The 22,993-nt window shown below is 43.2% G+C and overlaps 1 protein-coding gene across 1 annotated transcript in view; it reads right to left on the bottom strand.

Moving 5' to 3' along the window:
• Window positions 1-22,993, bottom strand: part of LOC129852889 (voltage-dependent T-type calcium channel subunit alpha-1G-like) — a 166,709-nt gene that overhangs the window by 65,912 nt on the left and 77,804 nt on the right. Inside the window, exons 12-16 of the mRNA XM_055918878.1 lie at window positions 20,219-20,306; window positions 18,420-18,601; window positions 17,324-17,416; window positions 15,776-16,099; window positions 14,844-15,130 (exon numbers count right to left, since the gene is read on the bottom strand). Coding sequence (XP_055774853.1) covers window positions 14,844-15,130; window positions 15,776-16,099; window positions 17,324-17,416; window positions 18,420-18,601; window positions 20,219-20,306 — 974 coding nt within the window. The remainder of the gene's footprint in view (window positions 1-14,843; window positions 15,131-15,775; window positions 16,100-17,323; window positions 17,417-18,419; window positions 18,602-20,218; window positions 20,307-22,993) is intronic.

The raw sequence follows: 22,993 nt of genomic DNA, 5'->3' as shown, positions 1-22,993 counted from the left end.
AGTAGAGAACCCACTCTGAAGGATCCTGTCTGTCATAATGTACAGAAGAGAACCCACTCTGAAGGATCCTGTCTGTCATAATGTACAGAAGAGAACCCACTCTGAAGGATCCTGTCTGTCATAATGTACAGAAGAGAACCCACTCTGAAGGATCCTCTCTGTCATAATGTACAGAAGAGAATCCACTCTGACGGATCCTGTCTGTCATAATGTACAGTAGAGAACCCACTCTGAGGGATCCTGTCTGTCATAATGTACAGAAGAGAACCCACTCTGAAGGATCCTGTCTGTCATAATGTACAATAGAGAATCCACTCTGAAGGATCCTCTCTGTCATAATGTACAGAAGAGAATCCACTCTGAGGGATCCTGTCTGTCATAATGTACAGAAGAGAATCCACTCTGACGGATCCTGTCTGTCATAATGTACAGAAGAGAATCCACTCTGAGGGATCCTGTCTGTCATAATGTACAGAAGAGAATCCACTCTGAGGGATCCTGTCTGTCATAATGTACAGAAGAGAATCCACTCTGAGGGATCCTGTCTGTCATAATGTACAGAAGAGAATCCACTCTGACGGATCCTGTCTGTCATAATGTACAGAAGAGAATCCACTCTGAAGGATCCTGTCTGTCATAACGTACAGAAGTTCAAAATTCAAAAGGCACTCGCACATCTGAGCATTCTTTTTGTTCACCCTCCAGACATTATTTCCTAAAGGTCCTAATGATGAAATGCCTATGTATATTATGTTGTGAATTTGAACATGAATTACGTCCCTATTTAAGATTACTCTGATGTTTTTCGTACGATGTACCCAATGATTCATGAAAACTTGCTACGTCCTCATTGTGGTTTTACAGACGTGTTTAATACGTCTTATTTACATACTTTATTTTAATATTTATGAAATGCAAATTGTTATATTTGGTAGCACTTATTTGTTTCTCCTTCGCCTCCAACCCCTTTCGATGCGTGTAACGGATGTGGGTGGGGCTAGGTCTACATATGGGTGCTAATTTAAACAAATTCACAAACGCTCTGACGAAGGCTGTGAGGCCGAAATGTAAGATTTTTAAATATCAGTGATGCTATCAAGAGCAGTGTACGGTTTCCTTTTTCCTTCATAATGTACAGAAGACAACAATAGCTCTGTTCCTGTCCCAGAAGACAACAATAGCTAATACCCTGTCCCAGAAGATAATAGCTCTGTCCCTGTCCCAGAAGATAATAGCTCTGTCCCTGTCCCAGAAGACAACAATAGCTCTGTCCCTGTCCCAGAAGACAACAATAGCTATGTCCCTGTCCCAGAAGACAACACTAGCTCTGTCCCTGTCCCAGAAGACAACACTAGCTCTGTCCCTGTCCCAGAAGACAACAATAGCTCTGTCCCTGTCCCAGAAGACAACACTAGCTCTGTCCCTGTCCCAGAAGACAACAATAGCTCTGTCCCTGTCCCAGAAGACAACAATAGCTATGTCCCTGTCCCAGAAGACAACAATAGCTCTGTTCCTGTCCCAGAAGACAACAATAGCTCTGTCCCTCTCCCAGAAGACAACAATAGCTCTGTCCCTGTCCCAGAAGACAACAATAGCTCTGTCCCTGTCCCAGAAGACAACAATAGCTATGTTCCTGTCCCAGAAGACAACAATAGCTATGTCCCTGTCCCAGAAGACAACACTAGCTCTGTCCCTGTCCCAGAAGACAACAATAGCTCTGTCCCTGTCCCAGAAGACAACAATAGCTCTGTTCCTGTCCCAGAAGACAACAATAGCTCTTTCCCTCTCCCAGAAGACAACAATAGCTCTGTCCCTCTCCCAGAAGACAACAATAGCTCTGTCCCTGTCCCAGAAGACAACAATAGCTCTGTCCCTCTCCCAGAAGACAACAATAGCTCTGTCCCTGTCCCAGAAGACAACAATAGCTCTGTCCCTGTCCCAGAAGACAAAAACAGCTATGTCTCTGTCCCAGAAGACAACAACAGCTGTCACAACAGCTGTCGATGCCTCTCCTTGTTCGGGCGGTGTTCGGCGGTTGACGTCGCCGGTCTTCTAGCCAATGCCGATCCATTTTTCATTTTCCATTTGTTTTGTCTCATTTTCCCACACACCTGGTTCTCATTTCCCTCATTATGTGTTGTGTATTTAACCCTCTGTTTCCCCCATGTCTTTGTGTGGTATTGGTTATCTGTGTTGATGTATGCGTTAGGCTGGTTGCGCTGGGTTATGTTCAACCCCTATTTGTATTTCGTGTTCGTTTGTGCCGTGTGCTTTTGGTTCGCCTGAATAAAAGGCTCCGTTCTGCTTTCAAATATCTGCTCTCCTGCGCCTGACTTCCGACAGCCCTTCACGCATACCTTGACAATAGCTCTGTCCCTCAGATCTGTTTCAGGCAAACAATCATTATGATGACAGAGTGTGTGTGTGTGTGTTTGTGTCTGTGTCTGTGTGTACAAGTTTTTGTGTCTGCATGTGTGTTTGACTAGTCCCCTCATTATCTACACTAGATGACCTAAATCCTCTCATCTCTGCATGCTAGCTCTCATTGTTAAAGTATCCATCATGTATTCATTATGTGGACCAGGGACGTCATGTTAACTCCCACGGTAGGATGTCGACTATATCCTCCATGTTAGGGTGAGACGGGGAGACAAGCAGACAGGCAGACAGGCAGACAGGCAGACAGACAAGCAGACAGGAAGGCAGACAGACAAGCAGACAGGCAGGCAGGCAGACAAGCGGACAGGCAGACAGACAGACAGACAGACTGCACCCGTCAGATCATAACTTTATTTCAGTGATCGATCATAGATGTCAGATGCTTTTTATTCATCTATCTAAATATCTACCATCTATCAAAATATCTGACATCTATCAACAGTCACTTCCTGATTCAACAGTCACTTCCTGATTCAACAGTCACTTCCTGTTGAATCTGCAGACGTGTTGCTGTGCGTTTTGTTGCTGTGCGTTTTGCTGCCAACTTTACTTTACTTTGCTAGCTGACAACAACAAATAATCTGCTCAGACCCCAACCAAGGAGCATCAAAAGTCGTGCTATAAATTCTCAGACAACACAAAAATTCCTTGATGCCCTTCCAGACTCCTTCTGCCTACCCAAGGACGTCAGAGAACAAAAATCAGTTAACCACTTAACTGAGGAACTCAATTTAACCTTGCGCAATACCCTAGATGCAGTTGCACCCCTAAAAACGAAAAACATTTGTCATAAGAAACTAGCTCCCTGGTATACAGAAAATACCCGAGCTTTGAAGCAAGCTTCCAGGAAATTGGAACGGAAATGGCGCCACACAAAACTGGAAGTCTTCCGACTAGCTTGGAAAGACAGTACCGTGCAGTACCGAAGAGCCCTCACTGCTGCTCGATCATCCTACTTTTCCAACTTAATCGAGGAAAATAAGAACAATCCAAAATGTATTTTTGATACTGTTGCAAAGCTAACTAAAAAGCAGCATTCCCCAAGAGAGGATGGCTTTCACTTCAGCAGTAATAAATTCATGAACTTCTTTGAGGAAAAGATCATGACCATTAGAAAGCAAATTACGGACTCCTCTTTGAATCTGCGTATTCCTCCAGGGCTTAGCTGTCCTTGATCTGCACAGCTCTGCGAGGGCCTGGTATCGGGAGAGACACTTAAGTGTTTTAGTACTATATCTCTTGACACAATGATGAAAATAATCATGGCCTCTAAACCTTCAAGCTGCATACTGGATCCTATTCCTACTAAACTGCTGAAGGAGCTGCTTCCTGTGCTTGGCCCTCCTATGTTGAACATAATAAACAGCTCTCTATCCACCGGATGTGTACCAAACTCACTAAAAGTGGCAGTGATAAAGCCTCTCTTGAAAAAGCCAAACCTTGACCCGGAAAATATAAAAAACTATCGGCCTATATCGAATCTTCCATTCCTCTCAAAATTTTTAGAAAAAGCTGTTGCGCAGCAACTCACTGCCTTTCTGAAGACAAACAATGTATACGAAATGCTTCAGTCTGGTTTTAGACCCCATCATAGCACTGAGACTGAACTTGTGAAGGTGGTAAATGACCTTTTAACCTGTTGAGGATGGGGGCGCTGTTGTGACTATTTATGCTAATCGTGTAATTTTTGAAACGGCTTCCCACAAAGTTCTTGATCGTACAATATGCATATTATTATTATTATTGGATAGAAAACAGTCTATAGTTTCTATAGGAGTTGAAATTTTGTCTCTAAGTGGAACAGAGCCCATTCTACAGCAATTTCCCTGACATGGAGTCAGATTTCAGAAATTTTGGCCCCTGATCTGGAGTCAGTTAAAAGGGCACTGTTATTGCTATGAGTATACAGACACTGCTTACGTCTTCCCCTGGATGCCTTTACGTGATGACGATTTGAATGGGGTCGATTGCGCGTTCACAGGCACTACAAATTAAAAAACCCTGAGGCCAGTTACTCTTTTGGAGCTGCGTCATGCGCCTAGAGGACACCGACCCGCACCTGTTCCAAGCATTAGTGGAGGGAGTAATATTACTCGGGTCATGTTTCTACTCGTTATGGGAGTTAAAAACATCATAAGGTAGTTAATTTAAAGCGTTTTATAGCAATTTATATCCGTTTAGTGCGATTTTGGGACATTTATTTCTGAAACGCTGTGAATTGCTGGGCACGCTTCCAGTTCATCCCGAACGCAGTTGGCATTTCCACATGGCAAGAGGACAGCTTTCCACCAAAAGACGATTGGACCCAAGAAAGGATCCTTTGTCCAAGATACTGATGGAAGAACAGCTCAAAGTAGGACAAATTTATTATGATAAATCGTGTTTCTGTCGAAAAATGTTAGTGGCTTAGGACGCCATGTTTTTTGACGTAGCTTCGCTTGGCGCAAACTGTATTGAAAAGTAAGGATAATTAAAAAAATGTAATTCCGCGATTGTATTAAGAATTAAATTGTCTATCAATCCCTGTCCACCCTATATTTTTTAGTCACGTTTATGAGTATTTATGTATAAGAGTAGATCACTGTCTAAGTGGCGCACGGACATTTTCTCACCAGCTGGGCTACATTTCACATTGTCTAACCATGATTTTGGTGGCTAAATATAAACATTTTCGATCAAACTCTATATGGATTGTGTAATATGATTTTACAGGAGTGTCATCTGAAGAATTCTGAGAAGGTTAGTGAAAAAATTAATATATTTTGGCGATGTTGACTTTTATCGCTCACTTTGGCTAGAATAAATGCTGGGCTGATATGTGCTATGTGCTATGCTAAAATAACGATTTATTGTGTTTTCGCTGTAAGACACTTAGAAAATCTGAAATATTGTCTGTATTCACAGGATCTGTGTCTTTCGATTAGTGTATGCTGTGTATTTTTACGAAATGTTTGATGATTAGTAAGTAGGTAAACATGTTGCTCAATGTAGTTTTTCTAGTCCATTTGTGACGGTGGGTGCAATTGTAACCTATGCCATCTACCTGAAATATGCACTTTTTTCTAACAAAACCTATCCCATACCATAAATATGTTATCAGACTGTCATCTGATGAGTTTTTTTCTTGGTTAGGGGCTATAAATATCTTAGTTTAGCCGAATTGGTGATAGCTACCGGTGTTGGTGGACAAATAAAAGATGGTGGATTATGCTAATGTGTTTTTAGGTAATAGATGTACATCTTTACATATTGTGTCTTCCCTGTAAAACATTTTAAAAATCGGACATGTTGGCTGGATTCACAAGATCTGTGTCTTTCATTAGCTGTATTGGACTTTAATGTGTGAAAGTTAAATATTTTAAAAAAATATTTTTTTTTGAATTTCGCGGCACTGTTTTTTTTCAAGTGGGGGTGGGGGGGGAGTGCCGCTAGCGGCACCCTCATCCTAGACAGGTTAACCTGTCTAGGATCCGCGTGGCGCTAGCGGCACCCCCCCCCCCCCCCACTGAAAAACCAGTGCCGCGAAATTCAAAAAAAATATTTTTTTAAAATATTTAACTTTCACACATTAAAGTCCAATACAGCTAATGAAAGACACAGATCTTATGAATCCAGTCAACATTTCCGATTTTTAAAATGTTTTACAGGGAAGACACAATATGTAAAGATGTACATCTATTACCTAAAAACACATTAGCATAATCCACCATCTTTTATTTGTCCACCAACACCAGTAGCCATCACCAATTCGGCTAAACTAAGATATTTATAGCCCCTAACCAACAAAAAAACTCATTAGATGACAGTCTGATAACATATTTATGGTATGGGATAGGTTTTGTTAGAAAAAAGTGCATATTTCAGGTATATGGCATAGTTTACAATTGCACCCACCATCACAAATGGACTAGAATAATTACAATGAGCAACGTGTTTACCTAACTACTAATCATCAAACATTTCGTAAAAATACACAGCATACACGAATCGAAAGACACAGATCCTGTGAATACAGACAATATTTCAGATTTTCTAAGTGTCTTACAGCGAAAACACAATAAATCGTTATATTAGCTTAGCACATAGCAATTAGCAGCCCAGCATTGATTCTAGCCAAAGTGAGCGATAAAAGTCAACATCGCCAAAAGATATTAATTTTTTCACTAACCTTCTCAGAATTCTTCCGATGACACTCCTGTAACATCACATTACAACATGCATATACAGTTAGATCGAAAATGTTTATATTTAGCCACCAAAATCATGGTTAGACAATGTGAAATGTAGCTCAGCTGGTCAGAAAATGTCCTTGCGCCACTTAGACAGTGATCTACTCTTATACATAAATACTCATAAACGTGACTAAAAAATATAGGGTGGACAGGGATTGATAGACAATTTAATTCTTAATACAATTGCGTTATTACATTTTTTAATTTATCCTTACTTTTGAATACAGTTTGCGCCAAGCGAAGCTACGTCAAAAAACATGGCGTCCTAAGCCACTAAAATGTTTCGACAGAAACACGATTTATCATAATAAAAATGTCCTACCTTGAGCTGTTCTTCCATCAGTATCTTGGGCAAAGGATCCTTTCTTGGGAGAAATCGTCTTTTGGTGGAAAGCTGTCCTCTTGCCATGTGGAAATGTCAACTGAGTTCGGGATGAACTGAAAAGCATGCCCAACTTTTCACATCGTTGCAAAAATAAATGTCCCAAAATCGCACTAAACGGATATAAATTGCTATAAAACGCTTTAAATTAACTACTTTATGATGTTTGTAACTCCTATAACGAGTGAAAAGATGACCGGAGAAATATAACAGGCTAAACTAACGCTTGGAACAGGAGAGGGTCGGTGTCTTCCACGCGCGTTACGCAGCTCCCAAAGAATGACTAGCTTCAGAGTTTTTTCATTTGTAGGGCCTGTGAACGCGCAATCGAGCCCGTTGGAATCGTCATCACGTAAAGGCATCCAGGGGAAGACGTAAGAAGTGTCCGTATAGTCATAGCAACGACAGTGCCCTTTTAACTGACTTCAGAAAAGTGGCCAACATTTCTCAAATCTGACTCCATGTCAGGGAAATTGCTGTAGAATGGGCTCTGTTCCACTTAGAGACAAAATTTCAACTCCTATAGAAACTATAGACTGTTTTCTATCCAATAATAATAATAATATGCATATTGTACGATCAAGGATTTTGTGGGAAGCCGTTTAAAAAATTTGCCACATTAGCATAAATAGTCTAAACAGCGCCCCCATCCCCAACAGGTTAATGGCGTCAGACCGAGGCTCTGCATCTGTCCTCGTGCTACTAGACCTTAGTGCTGCCTTTGATACCATCGATCACCACATTCTTTTGGAGAGACTGGAAACCCAAATTGGTCTACACGGACAAGTTCTGGCCTGGTTTAGATCTTACCTGTCGGAAAGATATCAGTTTGTCTCTGTGAATGGTCTGTCCTCTGACAAATCAACTGTACATTTCGGTGTTCCTCAAGGTTCCGTTTTAGGACCACTATTGTTTCCACTATATATTTTACCTCTTGGGGATGTTATTCGAAAACATAATGTTAACTTTCACTGCTATGCGGATGACACACAGCTGTACATTTCAATGAAACATGGTGAAGCCCCAAAATTGCCCTCGCTAGAAGCCTGTGTTTCAGACATAAGGAAGTGGATGGCTGAAAACTTTCTACTTTTAAACTCGGACAAAACAGAGATGCTTGTTCTAGGTCCCAAGAAACAAAGAGATCTTCTGTTAAATCTGACAATTCATCTTGATGGTTGTAAAGTCGTCTCAAATAAAACTGTGAAGGACCTCGGCGTTACTTTTGACCCTGATCTCTCTTTTGACGAACATATCAAGACTGTTTCAAGGACAGCTTTTTTCCATCTACGTAACATTGCAAAAATCAAAAATTTTCTGTCCAAAAATGATGCAGAAAAATTAATCCATGCATTTGTTACTTCTAGGTTAGACTACTGCAATGCTCTACTTTCCGGCTACCCGGATAAAGCACTAAATAAACTTCAGTTAGTGCTAAATACGGCTGCTAGAATCCTGACTAGAACCAAGAAATTTGATCATATTACTCCAGTGCTAGCTTCCCTACACTGGCTTCCCGTTAAGGCAAGGGCTGATTTCAAAGTTTTACTGTTAACCTATAAAGCGTTACATGGGCTTGCTCCTACCTATCTTTCCGAGTTGGTCCTGCCGTACATACCTACACGTACGCTACGGTCACAAGACGCAGGCCTCCTAATTGTCCCTAAAATTTCTAAGCAAACAGCTGGAGGCAGGGCTTTCTCCTATAGATCTCCATTTTTATGGAACAGTCTGCCTACCCATGTGAGAGACGCAGACTCGGTCTCAACCTTTAAGTCTTTACTGAAGACTTATCTCTTCAGTAGGTCATATGATTGAGTGTAGTCTGGCCCAGGCGTGTGAAGGTGAACGGAAAGGCTCTGGAGCAACGAACCGCCCTTGCTGTCTCTCCAGGGCCGGTTCCCCTCTCTCCACTGGGATTCTCTGCCTCTAACCCTGTTACTGGGGCTGAGTCACTGGCTTGCTGGTGCTCTTTCATGCCGTCCCTAGGAGGGGTGCGTCACTTGAGTGGGTTGAGTTACTGATGTGAACTTCCTGTCTGGGTTGGCGCCCCCCCTTGGTTGTGCTGTGGTGGAGACCTTTGTGGGCTATACTCAGCCTTGTCTCAGGATTGTAAGTTGGTGGTTGAGGATATCCCTCTAGTGGTGTGGGGGCTGTGCTTTGGCAGAGTGGGTGGGGTTATATCCTTCCTGTTTGGCCCTGTCCGGGGGTATCATCGGATGGGGCCACAGTGTCTCCTGACCGCTCCTGTCTCAGCCTCCAGTATTTATGCTGCAGTAGTTTATGTGTCGGGGGGCTAGGGTCAGTTGGTTATACCTGGAGTACTTCTCCTGTCTTATCCAGTGTCCTGTGTGAATTTAAGTATGCTCTCTCTAATTCTCTCGTTCTCTCTTTCTCTCTGAGAACCTGAGCCCTAGGACCATACGTCAGGACTACCGGGCATGCTGACACCTTGCTGTCCCCAGTCCGCCCGGCCTTGCTGCTATTCCAGTTTCAACTGTTTCTGCCTGCGGTTAGGAAACCCCTACCTGTCCCAGACCTGCTGTTTTCAACTCTTAATGATCGGCTATGAAAAGCCAACTGAGATTTATTCCTGATTATTATTTGACCATGCTTGTCATTTATGAACATTTTGAAAATCTTGGCTCTCTCTAATTTTCTCCTTCTCTCTTTCTCTCGGGGGACCTGAGCCCTAGGAACATACGTCGGGACTACCGGCCGTGGTGACTCCTTGCTGCCCCCAGTCCGCCTGGCCTTGCTGCTATTCCAGTTTCAACTCTTCTGCCTGCGGTTATGGAACCCCTACCTGTCCCAGACCTGCTGTTTTCAACTCTTAATGATCGGCTATGAAAAGCCAACTGAGATTTATTCCTGATTATTATTTGACCATGCTTGTCATTTATGAACATTTTGAAAATCTTGGCTCTCTCTAATTTTCTCCTTCTCTCTTTCTTTCTCTCGGAGGACCTGGGCCCTAGGACCATGCGTCGGGACTGCCGCCCGTGGTGACTCCTTGCTGTCCCCAGTCCGCCTGGCCTTGCTGCTATTCCAGTTTCAGCTGTTCTGCCTGCGGTTATGGAACCGCCACCTGTCCCAGACCTGTTGTTTTTCAACTCTTAATGATCAGCTATGAAAAGCCAACTGAAAATTATTCATGAATATTATTTGACCATGCTTGTCACTTATGAACATTTTTGAACATCTTGGCATAGTTCTGTTATAATCTCCACCCGGCACAGCCAGAAGAGGACTGGCCACCCCTCATAGCCTGGTTCCTCTCTAGGTTTCTTCCTAGGTTTTGGCCTTTCTAGGGAGTTTTTCCTAGCCACCGTGCTTCTACACCTGCATTCTAGCTGTTTGGGGTTTTAGGCTGGGTTTCTGTACAGCACTTCGAGATATTATCTGATGTACGAAGGGCTATATAAAATAAAATTGATTGATTGATTGATTGATCTATCTAAATATCTGACATTTTCATGATAGCCCTGACCTTTCGTTAGAGGATTCAGTTACTGTCATCTGTGCTCTTTGGACTGTCAGTGTTTGACAGTAGGCATATTCATGAGTTTATGTTCGTGGACATTTTCATTATTTATTTATTTTATTTTACCGTTATTTTACCAGGTAAGTTGACTGAGAACACGTTCTCATTTGCAGCAACGACCTGGGGAATAGTTACAGGGGAGAGGAGGGGGATGAATGAGCCAATTGTAAACTGGGGATTATTAGGTGACCATGATGGTTTGAGGGCCAGATTGGGAATTTAGCCAGGACACCGGGGTTAATACCCCTACTCTTACTCTTACGATAAGTGCCATGGGATCTTTAATGACCTCAGAGAGTCAGGACACCCGTTTAATGTCCCATCCGAAAGACGGCACCCTATACAGGACAGTGTCCCCAATCACTGCCCTGGGGCATTGGGATATTTTTTAGACCAGAGGAAAGAGTGCCTCCTACTGGCCCTCCAACACCACTTCCAGCAGCATCTGGTCTCCCATCCAGGGACTGACCAGGACCAACCCTGCTTAGCTTCAGAAGCAAGCCAGCAGTGGTATGCAGGGTGGTATATACCTTTTAACTTTTTTTAAACTAACTTTGCTTTTCATTCAGAATGTTGACAAGCTGGGTGCTAGGCCTGTTTCTTCCATAGCCAACGACTGTAGCTATACCAAAGATAAATAACTGCTTGTGGAGGTGAATGAAGGTCCGTTGTCCATGTTGAACAGCTGTATGACTACAGTTTCCCACCGAGCCTCTGTCTCCTGATAGAAACAGGTGGGTGTCTGGCTCTGTACAGAGCCAAAATGGAACCCGCGACATGGATGTCGATTAAGGCAGCCTTCCGCACCTCTCTGATTCAGAGAGGTTGGGTTAAATGGAGAAGACACATTTAAGTTGAATGCATTCAGATGTACAACTGACTAGGTATCCCCCTTACCCTTTTACATTCCACACAGTGCCTGTGTCCTCAGTGTCACTGTTAGAACAAACCCCACTTCACACTGCGACTGGGTCAAAACAAGGGCACTGTTAGAACAGGACACTGGGTTCTACCATTGGAACTGTTAGAACAGGACACTGGGTTCTACCATGGGAACTGTAAGAATAGCACACTGGGTTCTACCATGGGAACTGTTAGAACAAGACACTGGGTTCTACCATGGGAACTGTTAGAACAGGACACTGGGTTCTACCATGGGAACTGTTAGAACAAGACACTGTGTTCTACCATGGGAACTGTTAGAGCAACACACTGGGTGCTACCATGGGAACTGTTAGAACAGGACACTGGGTTCTACCATGGGAACTGTTAGAACAAGACACTGGGTTCTACCATGGGAACTGTTATAACAAGACACTGGGTTCTACCATGGGAACTGTTAGAACAGGACACTGGGTTCTACCATGGGAACTGTTAGAACAAGACACTGTGTTCTACCATGGGAACTGTTAGAGCAACACACTGGGTTCTACCATGGGAACTGTTAGAACAGGACACTGGGTTCTACCATGGGAACTGTTAGAACAAGACACTGGGTTCTACCATGGGAACTGTTATAACAAGACACTGGGTTCTACCATGGGAACTGTTAGAACAGGACACTGGGTTCTACCATGGGAACTGTTAGAACAGGACACTGGGTTCTACCATGGGAACTGTTAGAACAAGACACTGGGTTCTACCATGGGAACTGTTAGAACAGGACACTGGGTTCTACCATGGGAACTGTTAGAGCAACACACTGGGTTCTACCATGGGAACTGTTAGAACAGGACACTGGGTTCTACCATGGGAACTGTTAGAACAAGACACTGGGTTCTACCATGGGAACTGTTAGAACAGGACAATGGGTTCTACCATGGGAACTGTTAGAGCAACACACTGTGTTCTACCATGGGAACTGTTAGAACAGGACACTGGGTTCTACCATGGGAACTGTTAGAGCAACACACTGGGTTCTACCATGGGAACTATTAGAGCAACACACTGGGTTCTACCATGGGAACTGTTAGAACAGGACACTGGGTTCTACCACGGGAACTGTTAGAGCAACACACTGGGTTCTACCATGGGAACTGTTAGAACAGGACACTGGGTTCTACCACGGGAACTGTTAGAGCAACATACTTGGTTCTACCATGGGAACTGTTAGAGCAACATACTGGGTTCTACCATGGGAACTGTTAGAGCAACACACTGTGTTCTACCATGGGAACTGTTAGAACAGGACACTGGGTTCTACCATCGGAACTGTTAGAGCAACACACTGGGTTCTACCATGGGAACTGTTAGAACAGGACACTGGGTTCTTCATGGGAACTGTTAGAGCAACACACTGGGTTCTACCATGGGAACTGTTAGAACAGGACACTGGGTTCTTCATGGGAACTGTTAGAGCAACACACTGGGTTCTACCATGGGAACTGTTAGAACAGGACACTGGGTTTTACCATGGCCATCGAGGGATTCTATTGTCAGCACAACAGCCACCTCCAGAAGGAATTTAACTTCGTGTGGCTGCAGGGGCAGTATTGAGTAGCTTGGATGAAAGGTGCCCAGAGTAAACGGCCTGCTCCTCAGTCCCAGTTACTAATATATGCATATTATTATTAGTATTGGATAGAAAACACTCTAAAGTTTCCAAAACTGTTTGAATTATGTCTGTGAGATTAACAGAATTCATATGGCAGGCAAAAACCTGAGAAGTTCCATTTGCTGTTTGGATTTTTTCTGGGGGTGCCATATTTTCAACCAAGCTCTCATTGAAAATACAAAGAGATATGGATGGGTTTTCACTTCCTACGGCTTCCACTAGATGTCAACAGTCAATAGAACTAAGTCTGATGACTCTAATGTGAGGGGGGGTCGAAGGAGACAGAAATTAGTAATCACTGCCATGAGGTGACCATGCATTCAACACGCGCGTTTACGTGAGAGGCAGCTCCGTTCCATCTCTCAATTGAAGTCGATGTAATTCTCCGGTTGGAACGTTATTCAAGATGTATGTTAACAACATTCTAAAGATTGATTCAGTACATCGTTTGACATGTTTCTACTGACTGTAACGGAACGTTTGGACATTTCGTCACGTTATAGTGGTCGCGCTTTGAGACTTTGGTTAGGGTGTTTGGTAAACAATTCGAAAGTAGCTAATTTGACATAAATAACGGACATTAACAAACAAATCAAGCATGTATTGCGGACCTGGGATTCCTAGGACTGCATTGTGATGAATTCATCAAAGGTAAGGAAACATTTATCATGTATTTTCTGGTTTCTGTTGAGTCCAACATGGCGGCTAATTTGGCTATTCATCTGAGCTCCGTCTCAGATTATTGCATGGTTTATTTTTCCGTAAACTTTTTTTAAATCTGACACTGCGGTTGCATTAAGGAGAGGTATATCTATAATTCCATGTGTATAACTTGTATTATCATCTATATTTATGATGAGTATTTCTGTTGAAACGATGTGGCTATGCAAAGTCACTTGATGTTTTTGCAACTAGTGAATCTAACGCCTCAATGTAAACTCAGATTGTTTGATATAAATATGAACTTAATCAAACAAAACATGCATGTATTGTGTAACATGAAGTCCTATGAGTGTCATCTGATGAAAATAATCGAAGGTTAGTGATTAATTTTATCTCTATTCTGGTTTTTGTGAAGCTATCTTTAGCTGGAAAAAATGGCTGTGGTTATTGTGGTTTTGTGGTGACCTAACATAATCGATTGTAATGCTTTCGCTGAAAAGCCTTTTTGAAATCAGACACTTTGCTGGGATTAACAACAAGATTACCTTTAAAATGATATAAGACACATGAATGTCTGAGGAATTTTAATTATGAGATTTACTAAAGAATTACTAAAGCTCTGGGCTGGAGAATGTTGACTAAGGCTAAGGTGTGAAACGTCTTTTCCAACCTGAAACACACACACATTCTCCACCTGGCCCTAGAATCAGACATTCAGACACAGTTCAAAGCCACAGAGGCTGAATGGGAGCAATGGAGGAAAGGAGGAAGGGAAAGAGGGAGGGAGGGATAATATCCCAAACAGAGTAAGACCTTAAGATGGAGAATCAACAGTGAGACCTTAAGATGGAAAATGAAGCATGACATGCAAAGATGAGTAGGGATGAGATCATAGTGTAATTACATCACATTAAATCACTGTGTGTGTGTGTGTGTGTGTGTGTGTGTGTGTGTGTGTGTGTGTGTGTGTGTGTGCGTGCGTGCGTGCGTGCGTGCGTGCGTGCGTGTGTGTAATTGCATGTGTCTCACCTGGAGTCCGGGGGTAATATGTACATGGACCAGGTATCTCTCTGACGACACCACTCTGGCTGTTTCCTCTCCAGCCAGCGTGACAGCCTGGCGAAACGACCCACAACCTCCTCCTCTGCTGCTTCGTCCTCTGTGTTGTCCTCGAGGGAGAGCTGTGTCTGGGCCAGGGCCCCCCCAGGGGCCAGAGTGCCTTTCCCGTTACAGTCACTGTGTTCTGGGGCTCTCAGGCCTCCTAGTGAGGGGGGTCTGGAGCTGTGTATACTGGCTGAGCGATACAGGAAGGGCACCTAGAGTTTTACAACCATGGTTAACACAGTCATTTATAGGTACTTGAAGGCATTTTAAAACACTCAAGAAAGTGGTTCTATCCAGTGATAACCGCGTAAAATGGACTAGCAATAAAATTAGGGCAGTGTTTAGGGGGACAGGTCTATAGATCCCCCGGTGTGTGTGTGTATGTGTGTGTGTGTGTGTGTGTGTGTGTGTGTGTGTGTGTGTGTGTGTGTGTGTGTGTGTGTGTGTGTGTGTGTGTGTGTGTGTGTGTGTGTGTGTGTGGGGGACTTCTTGTGAAGTCCCTACAAGAATAGTAAACCAACAAAAATGTGACCATCTGGGGACATTTTGTTCATCCCCACAAGTTCAAATGCTATTTCTAGTGGGTTTAGGGTTAAGGTTAGAATTAGTGTTAGGGTCAGAATTACGTTAAGGGTTGGGGTTAGGATTTCGTTTTAGGTTTAGGAGCTAGGGTTAGGGTTAGGAGCTAGGGTTAGGGTTAGGAGTAAGGTTTAGGAGCTAGGGTTAGGGTTAGGAGCTAGGGTTAGGGTTAGGAGTAAGGTTTAGGAGCTAGGGTTAGGATTATGAGTAAGGTTTAGGTTTAGGAGCTAGGGTTAGGGTAAGGTTAGCTGTACAATACTGTGTTTGTGTGTGTTCACCTGTAGCAGTATGTCAGGGGCCAGGTCTGTGGACCCCCTGGTCTCCACAGACTCCATCCTCCTGTGTCGGTGTTGGGACTGGGACATGGAGTCGGTACGACACAAGGACACATCATCCCCCTCCGATGTCCCCCCTCCTCCACCCTCATCATCCTCTGAACTGGACCCACCCTCTCCGGAGAGGAGCGACCGCCGTTCGCCAGACTGACGCTTTGTCCGTTTGAGCGAAGGGGCACGGCCTACACTGTTCCAGCTTGATCTACGGCTGGTCCAGCCAGAGGCGGAGCTCCACGGGGCGTAAGGGGAGGTGCTACGGGCACTGGTCTGGAGAGAAAGAGATGGAGGGTGGAGAGAAAGAGAGAAGGTATGAGCAACAAAAAGAAAGCCAGATGAAGTAAACAAATTCCCTTTTTAGGTAAAGTTTGTAACTCTTAGGGAACTTTAGTAACCAAAAATAAAACTAAAGTATATTACATTTGTCACGTTCCTGACCTGTTTTCTGTTGTTTGGTATGTGTTTAATTGGTCAGGGCGTGAGTTTGGGTGGGTAGTCTATGTTATGTGTTTTCTATGTTGGGTTAATGGGTTGCCTGGTATGGCTCTCAATTAGAGGCAGGTGTTTGGCGTTTCCTCTGATTGAGAGTCATATTAATGCAACCGCTGTGTCGGATTTCAAAAAAACTTTACGTAAAAAGCACACCATGCAATAATCTGAGACGGCGCTCAGATTTAACAACATTTCTCGCCATGTTGGAGTCAACATAAATACGAAATTACATCATAAATGTTCCCTTACCTTTGATCATCTTAATCAGAATGCACTCCAAGGAATCCTAGTTCCACAATAAATCGTTATTTTGTTCGATAATGTCCATTACTTATGTTCAAGTAGATACTTTTGCTAGCATGTGTAGTACACGTGTCCAAACGCTCGCGCAGATGCAGGCAAACGTCGGACAAAAACTTAAAAAAGATATATTACATGTCGAATAAACTGGTCAAAGTAAGTAGAGAATCAATCTTCAGGATGTTGTTATCATATATATCCAATAACGTTCCAACCGGAGCATTCCTTCATGTCTGTAGAAGTTATGGGACGCAAGGCGATATCATGAGGAAAGCGCATGACCAGGAACTGGCAATCTGCCAGACCACTGACTCATTCCCCTCTCATCCGGCCCCACAACACAGTATAAACTTCATTCAACGTTCTACCGACTGTTGACATCTAGTGGAAGGTGTAGGAAGTGCAAATAGATCCATATATTACAGGGAATTGAATAGGCGATGAGTAACATCGACCAGCCTCAGAATTCTCACTTCCTGTTTGGATTTTTTCTCAGGTTTTTGCCTGCCATATGAGTTCTGTTATACTCACAGATATTATTCAAACAGTTTTAGCAATTCATCCAAAAGTGAAAATGCTGCCCCCTATATCAAAGAAGTTAATCCTCAGATTCTCCTCAATGTCATGCTGTGTTGTTGTCTTAGGGCTCTCTTTATGTAGTGTTGTGGTTTCTCTCTTGTCATGATGTGTGTTTTCTCCTACCTTTTTTTCATCCCAGCCCCCGTCCCCGCAGGAGGCCTTTTGCCTCTTGGTAGGCCGTCTTTGTAAATAAGAATTTGTTCTGAATTGACTTGCCTAGTTAAATAAAAGGTAAAAAAAAATATATATATACAAATTATAATAAAAATGCTTAGTGGTCATTACTATAGCTTTTATTATTGTAGCTGGCATTAGTCATAACTGGCATCAGTGTCACGTTCGTCGTATTGAGGAGACCAAGGTGCAGCGTGATTTGAATACATTCTTCTTTTAATAAAGGAAGAACACTGAACAAACTAACAAAGTAACAAAAACTAACGTGAAGCTATATAGAACGAGTGCTGACACAGGCAACTACACATAGACAAGAACCCACGAAACCAAAATGGAAAATGGCTACCTAAATATGATCCCTAATCAGAGACAACGATAAACAGCTGTCTCTGATTGGGAACCAATTCAGGCCACCATAGACCTACAATATACCTAGGCTAAAAAACACGCCTAGACATACATAAACCCTAGACAAGTAAAACAAGCATACCCACCCTCGTCACACCCTGACCTGACCAAAATAATACAGAAAACATAGATAACTAAGGTCAGGGCGTGACAATAAGTCACAACTGGCATCAGTCACAACTGGCATCCAGTCACAGCTGGCATCAGTCATAACTGGCATCAGTCACAGCTGGCATCAGTCACAGCTGGCATCAGTCACAACTGGCATCAGTCACAGCTGGCATCAGTCACAGCTGGCATCAGTCATAACTGACATTAGTCATAACTGGCATCAGTCACAACTGGCATCAGTCACAACTGGCATCAGTCACAACTGGCATCAGTCACAACTTGCATCAGTCACAACTTGCATCAGTCATAACTGGCATCAGTAAGTAGCCAGAGAGTTGAGCTGATGACAGGTCATATTAATCATCATAAATGTCTTCTTGAACATCATCCATACAGGTTAGACTGAATATCTACAGTCTTAGTTGTTGTGCACACAGGGTCTGGGCAGAGAGGGGGCACAGAGCCTAATGCATGGGTTCCTGGGAAGATCCAGTTGATTGATAGTGTACTAGTGGAATACACTAACCAGAGACTTGTCGTAGCAGGCTAGGTCCATGGAGATGTTGCTGCCGGGTCGGGACTCAAAGCCCAGAGCAGGGTCAACCACGGCGGGCAGCTTGGGAACGGGCATGGGGGTGGCAGCAGTGTGGGTGATCAGAGGAGGGGTCAGACTGGTCTTCAGGTCAACATTACCGTTTATAGGGACTACTGGTGGGGAGAGGGAGGGGGAGAAAGGGAGGAGAGAGAGGAAGGCGGGAGAGGTGGCACAAGGGAAGGAAAGGAGTAAAGGTGAAACATGGATGGACAAAAAGAGAGAGAGAGAGGTAGAGAAAGAAGGGTCAGTGAAAGGGGGAACATTGGAAGGATAGAGAATGGTGGGGGAGACCCAGTTATAAGATGATCTCTAATGTGAGAAGGAGGAACTGTTTAAACATGGATGTCTTACTGTTCTCCACCACATCAATATTTCTCTAATCTGACAAGATGTGTGCATGGGGGAATATTATTTTCAACAGCCAGATGGATGCATGACACAGAGAGTACGAACGCATCTTTCATCTATCTCAGTCGGTGTGCGTCTTTAAACTTCTGCCTTCCTCCCTCAATGTCTTCCTCTCGCCCACTCCTCCTCTCTCTCTCTCGGCTTCACCCTCTCCTATCTCTCGCTCCCCAATTGTGTCTCCCTCCCTCCCTCCAGTCACTGTGCTTAAACAGCTCTTCTAACCACTACATGAGATAATCTGAAGTAGTTTAAAGTTGTCGTAGCGTTGGGGAGGTGTTCTCGTCTGTACTATGTAGATACAGCATCAGGAATAATTGATGTATTTTAGCTGTAGCACAATGTCGCTGTGTGATTTGGTTCCGCTCTCTCTGTGTGTGTGTGTGTGTGTGTGTGTGTGTGTGTGTGTGTGTGTGTGTGTGTGTGTGTGTGTGTGTGTGTGTGTGTGTGTGTGTGTGTGTGTGTGTGTGTGTGTGTGTGTGTGTGTGTGTGCGAGAAAAATGCATGCCCATCCAATGTGGGACACGTTTATACAGCTACGGAGAAGATTTATCATAATGGGATATTTTCATAAAAGCCCAATTGCGTCTACACATATACTCTGGAATCTGTAGGGGTTTTGTTTAATTTCATTCTAATTAGTATAGCATACTTCTGTGCTTCAATATGTGAGTAAATATGTATGTATATTCTCTGGAAACAAAGAAATTACAGCTAAATGTAATACGCAATTCATTGTTCTGTTATGTGTTCGCTGTGAAAAAGTAGTGCTTTGTAACACCCAAACGACTGCCAACTGAGCTGCCACCAACTTGAAGGAGACAAAACACATCATCCTGAGATGTTCTGAAACCTTACATGGTGTGACGTAACACCACTTAATCAAGTGTTATAATAATTTCTAACAGTGTGGTTGTATGGTTAAGTGGGTGAAATACTAATAAAATGTACCATCTTACTGCCTCTCCTGTTTCTAATCTAAATAAAGGTGGAATTGCACCAACAACAAAAAATCTTCCTAGTCACTTATCAATCAATAGTTAGGCTACGAACCATTTGCATCTAAACCATTGATTGTCTGAGACACACAGTGTTTGTGTTTTGATGCTGCCTTTTACAGTGCATGTAACCCGTTCTTCCTATCATAAAACGTACATTGGGTTTCATTCAAACACCCTCCAAACACCAGATCTCAATAGCTGCACTACTTTCCATGGTTTCATTACACAATCATGGTGCTTTGAGTCGTTCTAGTTTTACAGTGTAGAAGTGCAATTAAATGTCTATAATTTGTGTGTGTGTGTGTGTGTGTGTGTGTGTCTCACCTGGGGAGCCATCCTTTCCACTGCCGTTCACGTCCTCCATACTCCTCGATGATAAATCAGCCTCCGACACTGACTTGGAGTCTTCTCCCTACACACACACACACACACACACACACACACACACACACACACACACACACACACACACACACACACACACACACACACACACACACACACACATTCAAACCCACACACACACATTCAAACCCACACACACAAATAGAAGTCAAAATATGGTTATTTATTGAAAGGGCCAGTCAGGGGGTGGGCAGTAATAGCCTGTATGGAAGCCAGACAGAGAATGATGAAGCTGCCTCGACACATTGGGGTGGGGTCTCCCTGCCCTCAGAGTTCACAGGTCAGTAGGACAAGAGGGCAGAGGTTAGAGAAGGAGGGAGAGACATCGACGGAGGGCAGCTCTGTCAAAACACTTTGTTAGCTAACATACACGGGCAGTAGATAACATGTTGTCTTAGACCACACTGAAACACACAGCGCACACAGGAACACCTATACATGTATGAACACACACACACTTATGTGCACGCGTCCAAGCACGTAGGCTACACACAGACAACGACACATAGTTGAAGTCGGAAATTAACATACACCTTAGCCAAATATATTTCAACTCAATTTTTCACAATTCCTGACATTTAATCCTAGCAAAAATTCCCTGTTTTACGTCAGTTAGGATCACCCCTTTATTTTAAGAATGTGAAATGTCAGATTAATAGTAGAGAGAATGATTTCTTTCAGGTTTTATTTCTTTCATCACATTCCCAGTTGGTCAGAAGTTTACATACACTCAATTAGTATTTGGTAGCATTGCCTTAAAATTGTTGATCATGAGTCAAACGTTTCGGGTAGCCTTCCACAAGCTTCCCACAATAAGTTGGGTGAATTTTGGCCCATTCCTCCTTTCAACACAAAAAGTAAGTTCTGCAGGCTCTAGTTTTGTCTAATCTTGATTATTGTCCAGTCGTGTGGCCCAGTGCTGCAAGGAAATACCTAGTTAAGCTGCAGATGGTGGTTGAACAATGAGTTTTAGTGACGCATACACTCTTAAGTGTATGTAAACGTCCGACTTCAACTGTAGACTCTCAAACAACTTCACAAGGATCAAATTGTGTCTCCAAATTGAAGGTCCAAATTGACCGTCCAAATGTTATATCTCATATTTCCTGTTACGTAGTGCACCGGCACCATTAGAGAAGATTCCGTAATATGAGTTATCATATTATAGGGACAGGTTGTCGGTTTCAGACTGCTTTCCTGTGATAGACCAGAGAGTCATGGAACGGTGCAGAGAGGGAGGGGGGATCACTTTGTGAAGATAAACAGAGCTATTTCTACGTGTCAGGGTTGGGTATGACGGGTCAACCCCATACCTATCTAAGCCCCATAAACACATGCATTCTACAGAGCTTCAGTGTGGTCTGATGCACAGACGGGAGAGAACACACACACACACAACCATCTAATACAAATCATCCACCCAGTGAGTTTGTCAGAACGGCAGAACTGTTTGTGCCCTGTTTTGTTTGTTTGTTTGTTTTGTTTGTTTGTTTGTTTGTTTGTTTGTTTTGTTCCCTCCTTGTCCTCTCTCTATCTCTCTCTCGTTCTTCCTACATTTACAGTAACACATGTTCCTCTCTTGCCACCTTTCTGTTTTCGCTCTCCCTTTTTCTCTCTCCATCTCTACGGCCAGTATCTAGTCTATAGTAGTGATATGCAGTAGTTATTAATATATTCACAGTGGGTGGGGTTTCTATAGCAATGATATGCAGTAGTTATTCATATATTCACAGTGGGTGGGGTTTCTATAGCAATTATATGCAGTGGTTATTCATATATTCGCAGTGGGTGGGGTTTCTATAGCAATGATATTCAGTAGTTATTCATATATTCACAGTGGGTGGGGTTTCTATAGCAATGATATGTAGTTATTCATATATTCACAGTGGGTGGGGTTTCTATAGCAATGATATGCAGTAGTTATTCATATGTTCACAGTGGGTGGGGTTTCTATAGTAGTGATATGCAGTAGTTTTTAATATATTCACAGTGGGTGGGGGTTTCTATAGCAATGATATGTAGTTATTCATATATTCACAGTGGATGGGGTTTCTATAGCAATGATATGCAGTAGTTATTCATATATTCACAGTGGGTGGGGTTTCTATAGTAGTGATATGCAGTAGTTATTAATATATTCACAGTGGGTGGGGGTTTCTATAGCTTCTATTGAAGTGTCTAAATATCGAAATCTCAATTTCTCTCATCAAACAAATGGCTTTCTTCACCTCGAGGTGCATGTGAGTGTGTTCCTTGTCCACGTGTGAGTGTGTTCCTTGCGTGTGTATGTGTGCGTGCACCTTGCGTGTGTGAACCTATCATACCTGATTTCCTGAACCGTCTAGTAGAGAGGGGCTGTAATGAACTAGCCAGCCAATCAGCCCTAGGCCTATACCTGCAGCCAATCAGCCCTAGGCCTATACCTGCAGCCTATCAGCCCTAGGCCTAAACCTCTGACTCAGAGAGAGGATAGGACGTACACTAGCAGGGTGAAAACAGTGCTGACCATTCAGACGAAGGATAGAGGATCTAGCTGCGATGTCTCCCATTGGTTTTTAAATCAGTGGGTTAATGCTTGTTGTTAAATTAAAATGTGGTTGAGGAGAGTCTTCAGCAGCAAATAGGTGGTGTACAGTAGAAACCAATGGGAGAATTGCAACAAAACACATACCACCAACACAGAGGACTAAGCTA

The sequence above is a fragment of the Salvelinus fontinalis genome, chromosome 1, assembly GCF_029448725.1.
Source record: "Salvelinus fontinalis isolate EN_2023a chromosome 1, ASM2944872v1, whole genome shotgun sequence".
Taxonomy (NCBI): domain Eukaryota; kingdom Metazoa; phylum Chordata; class Actinopteri; order Salmoniformes; family Salmonidae; genus Salvelinus; species Salvelinus fontinalis.
The sequence above is the reverse complement of the archived record's forward strand: the minus strand, read 5'-3'. Positions and strand labels throughout refer to the sequence as shown.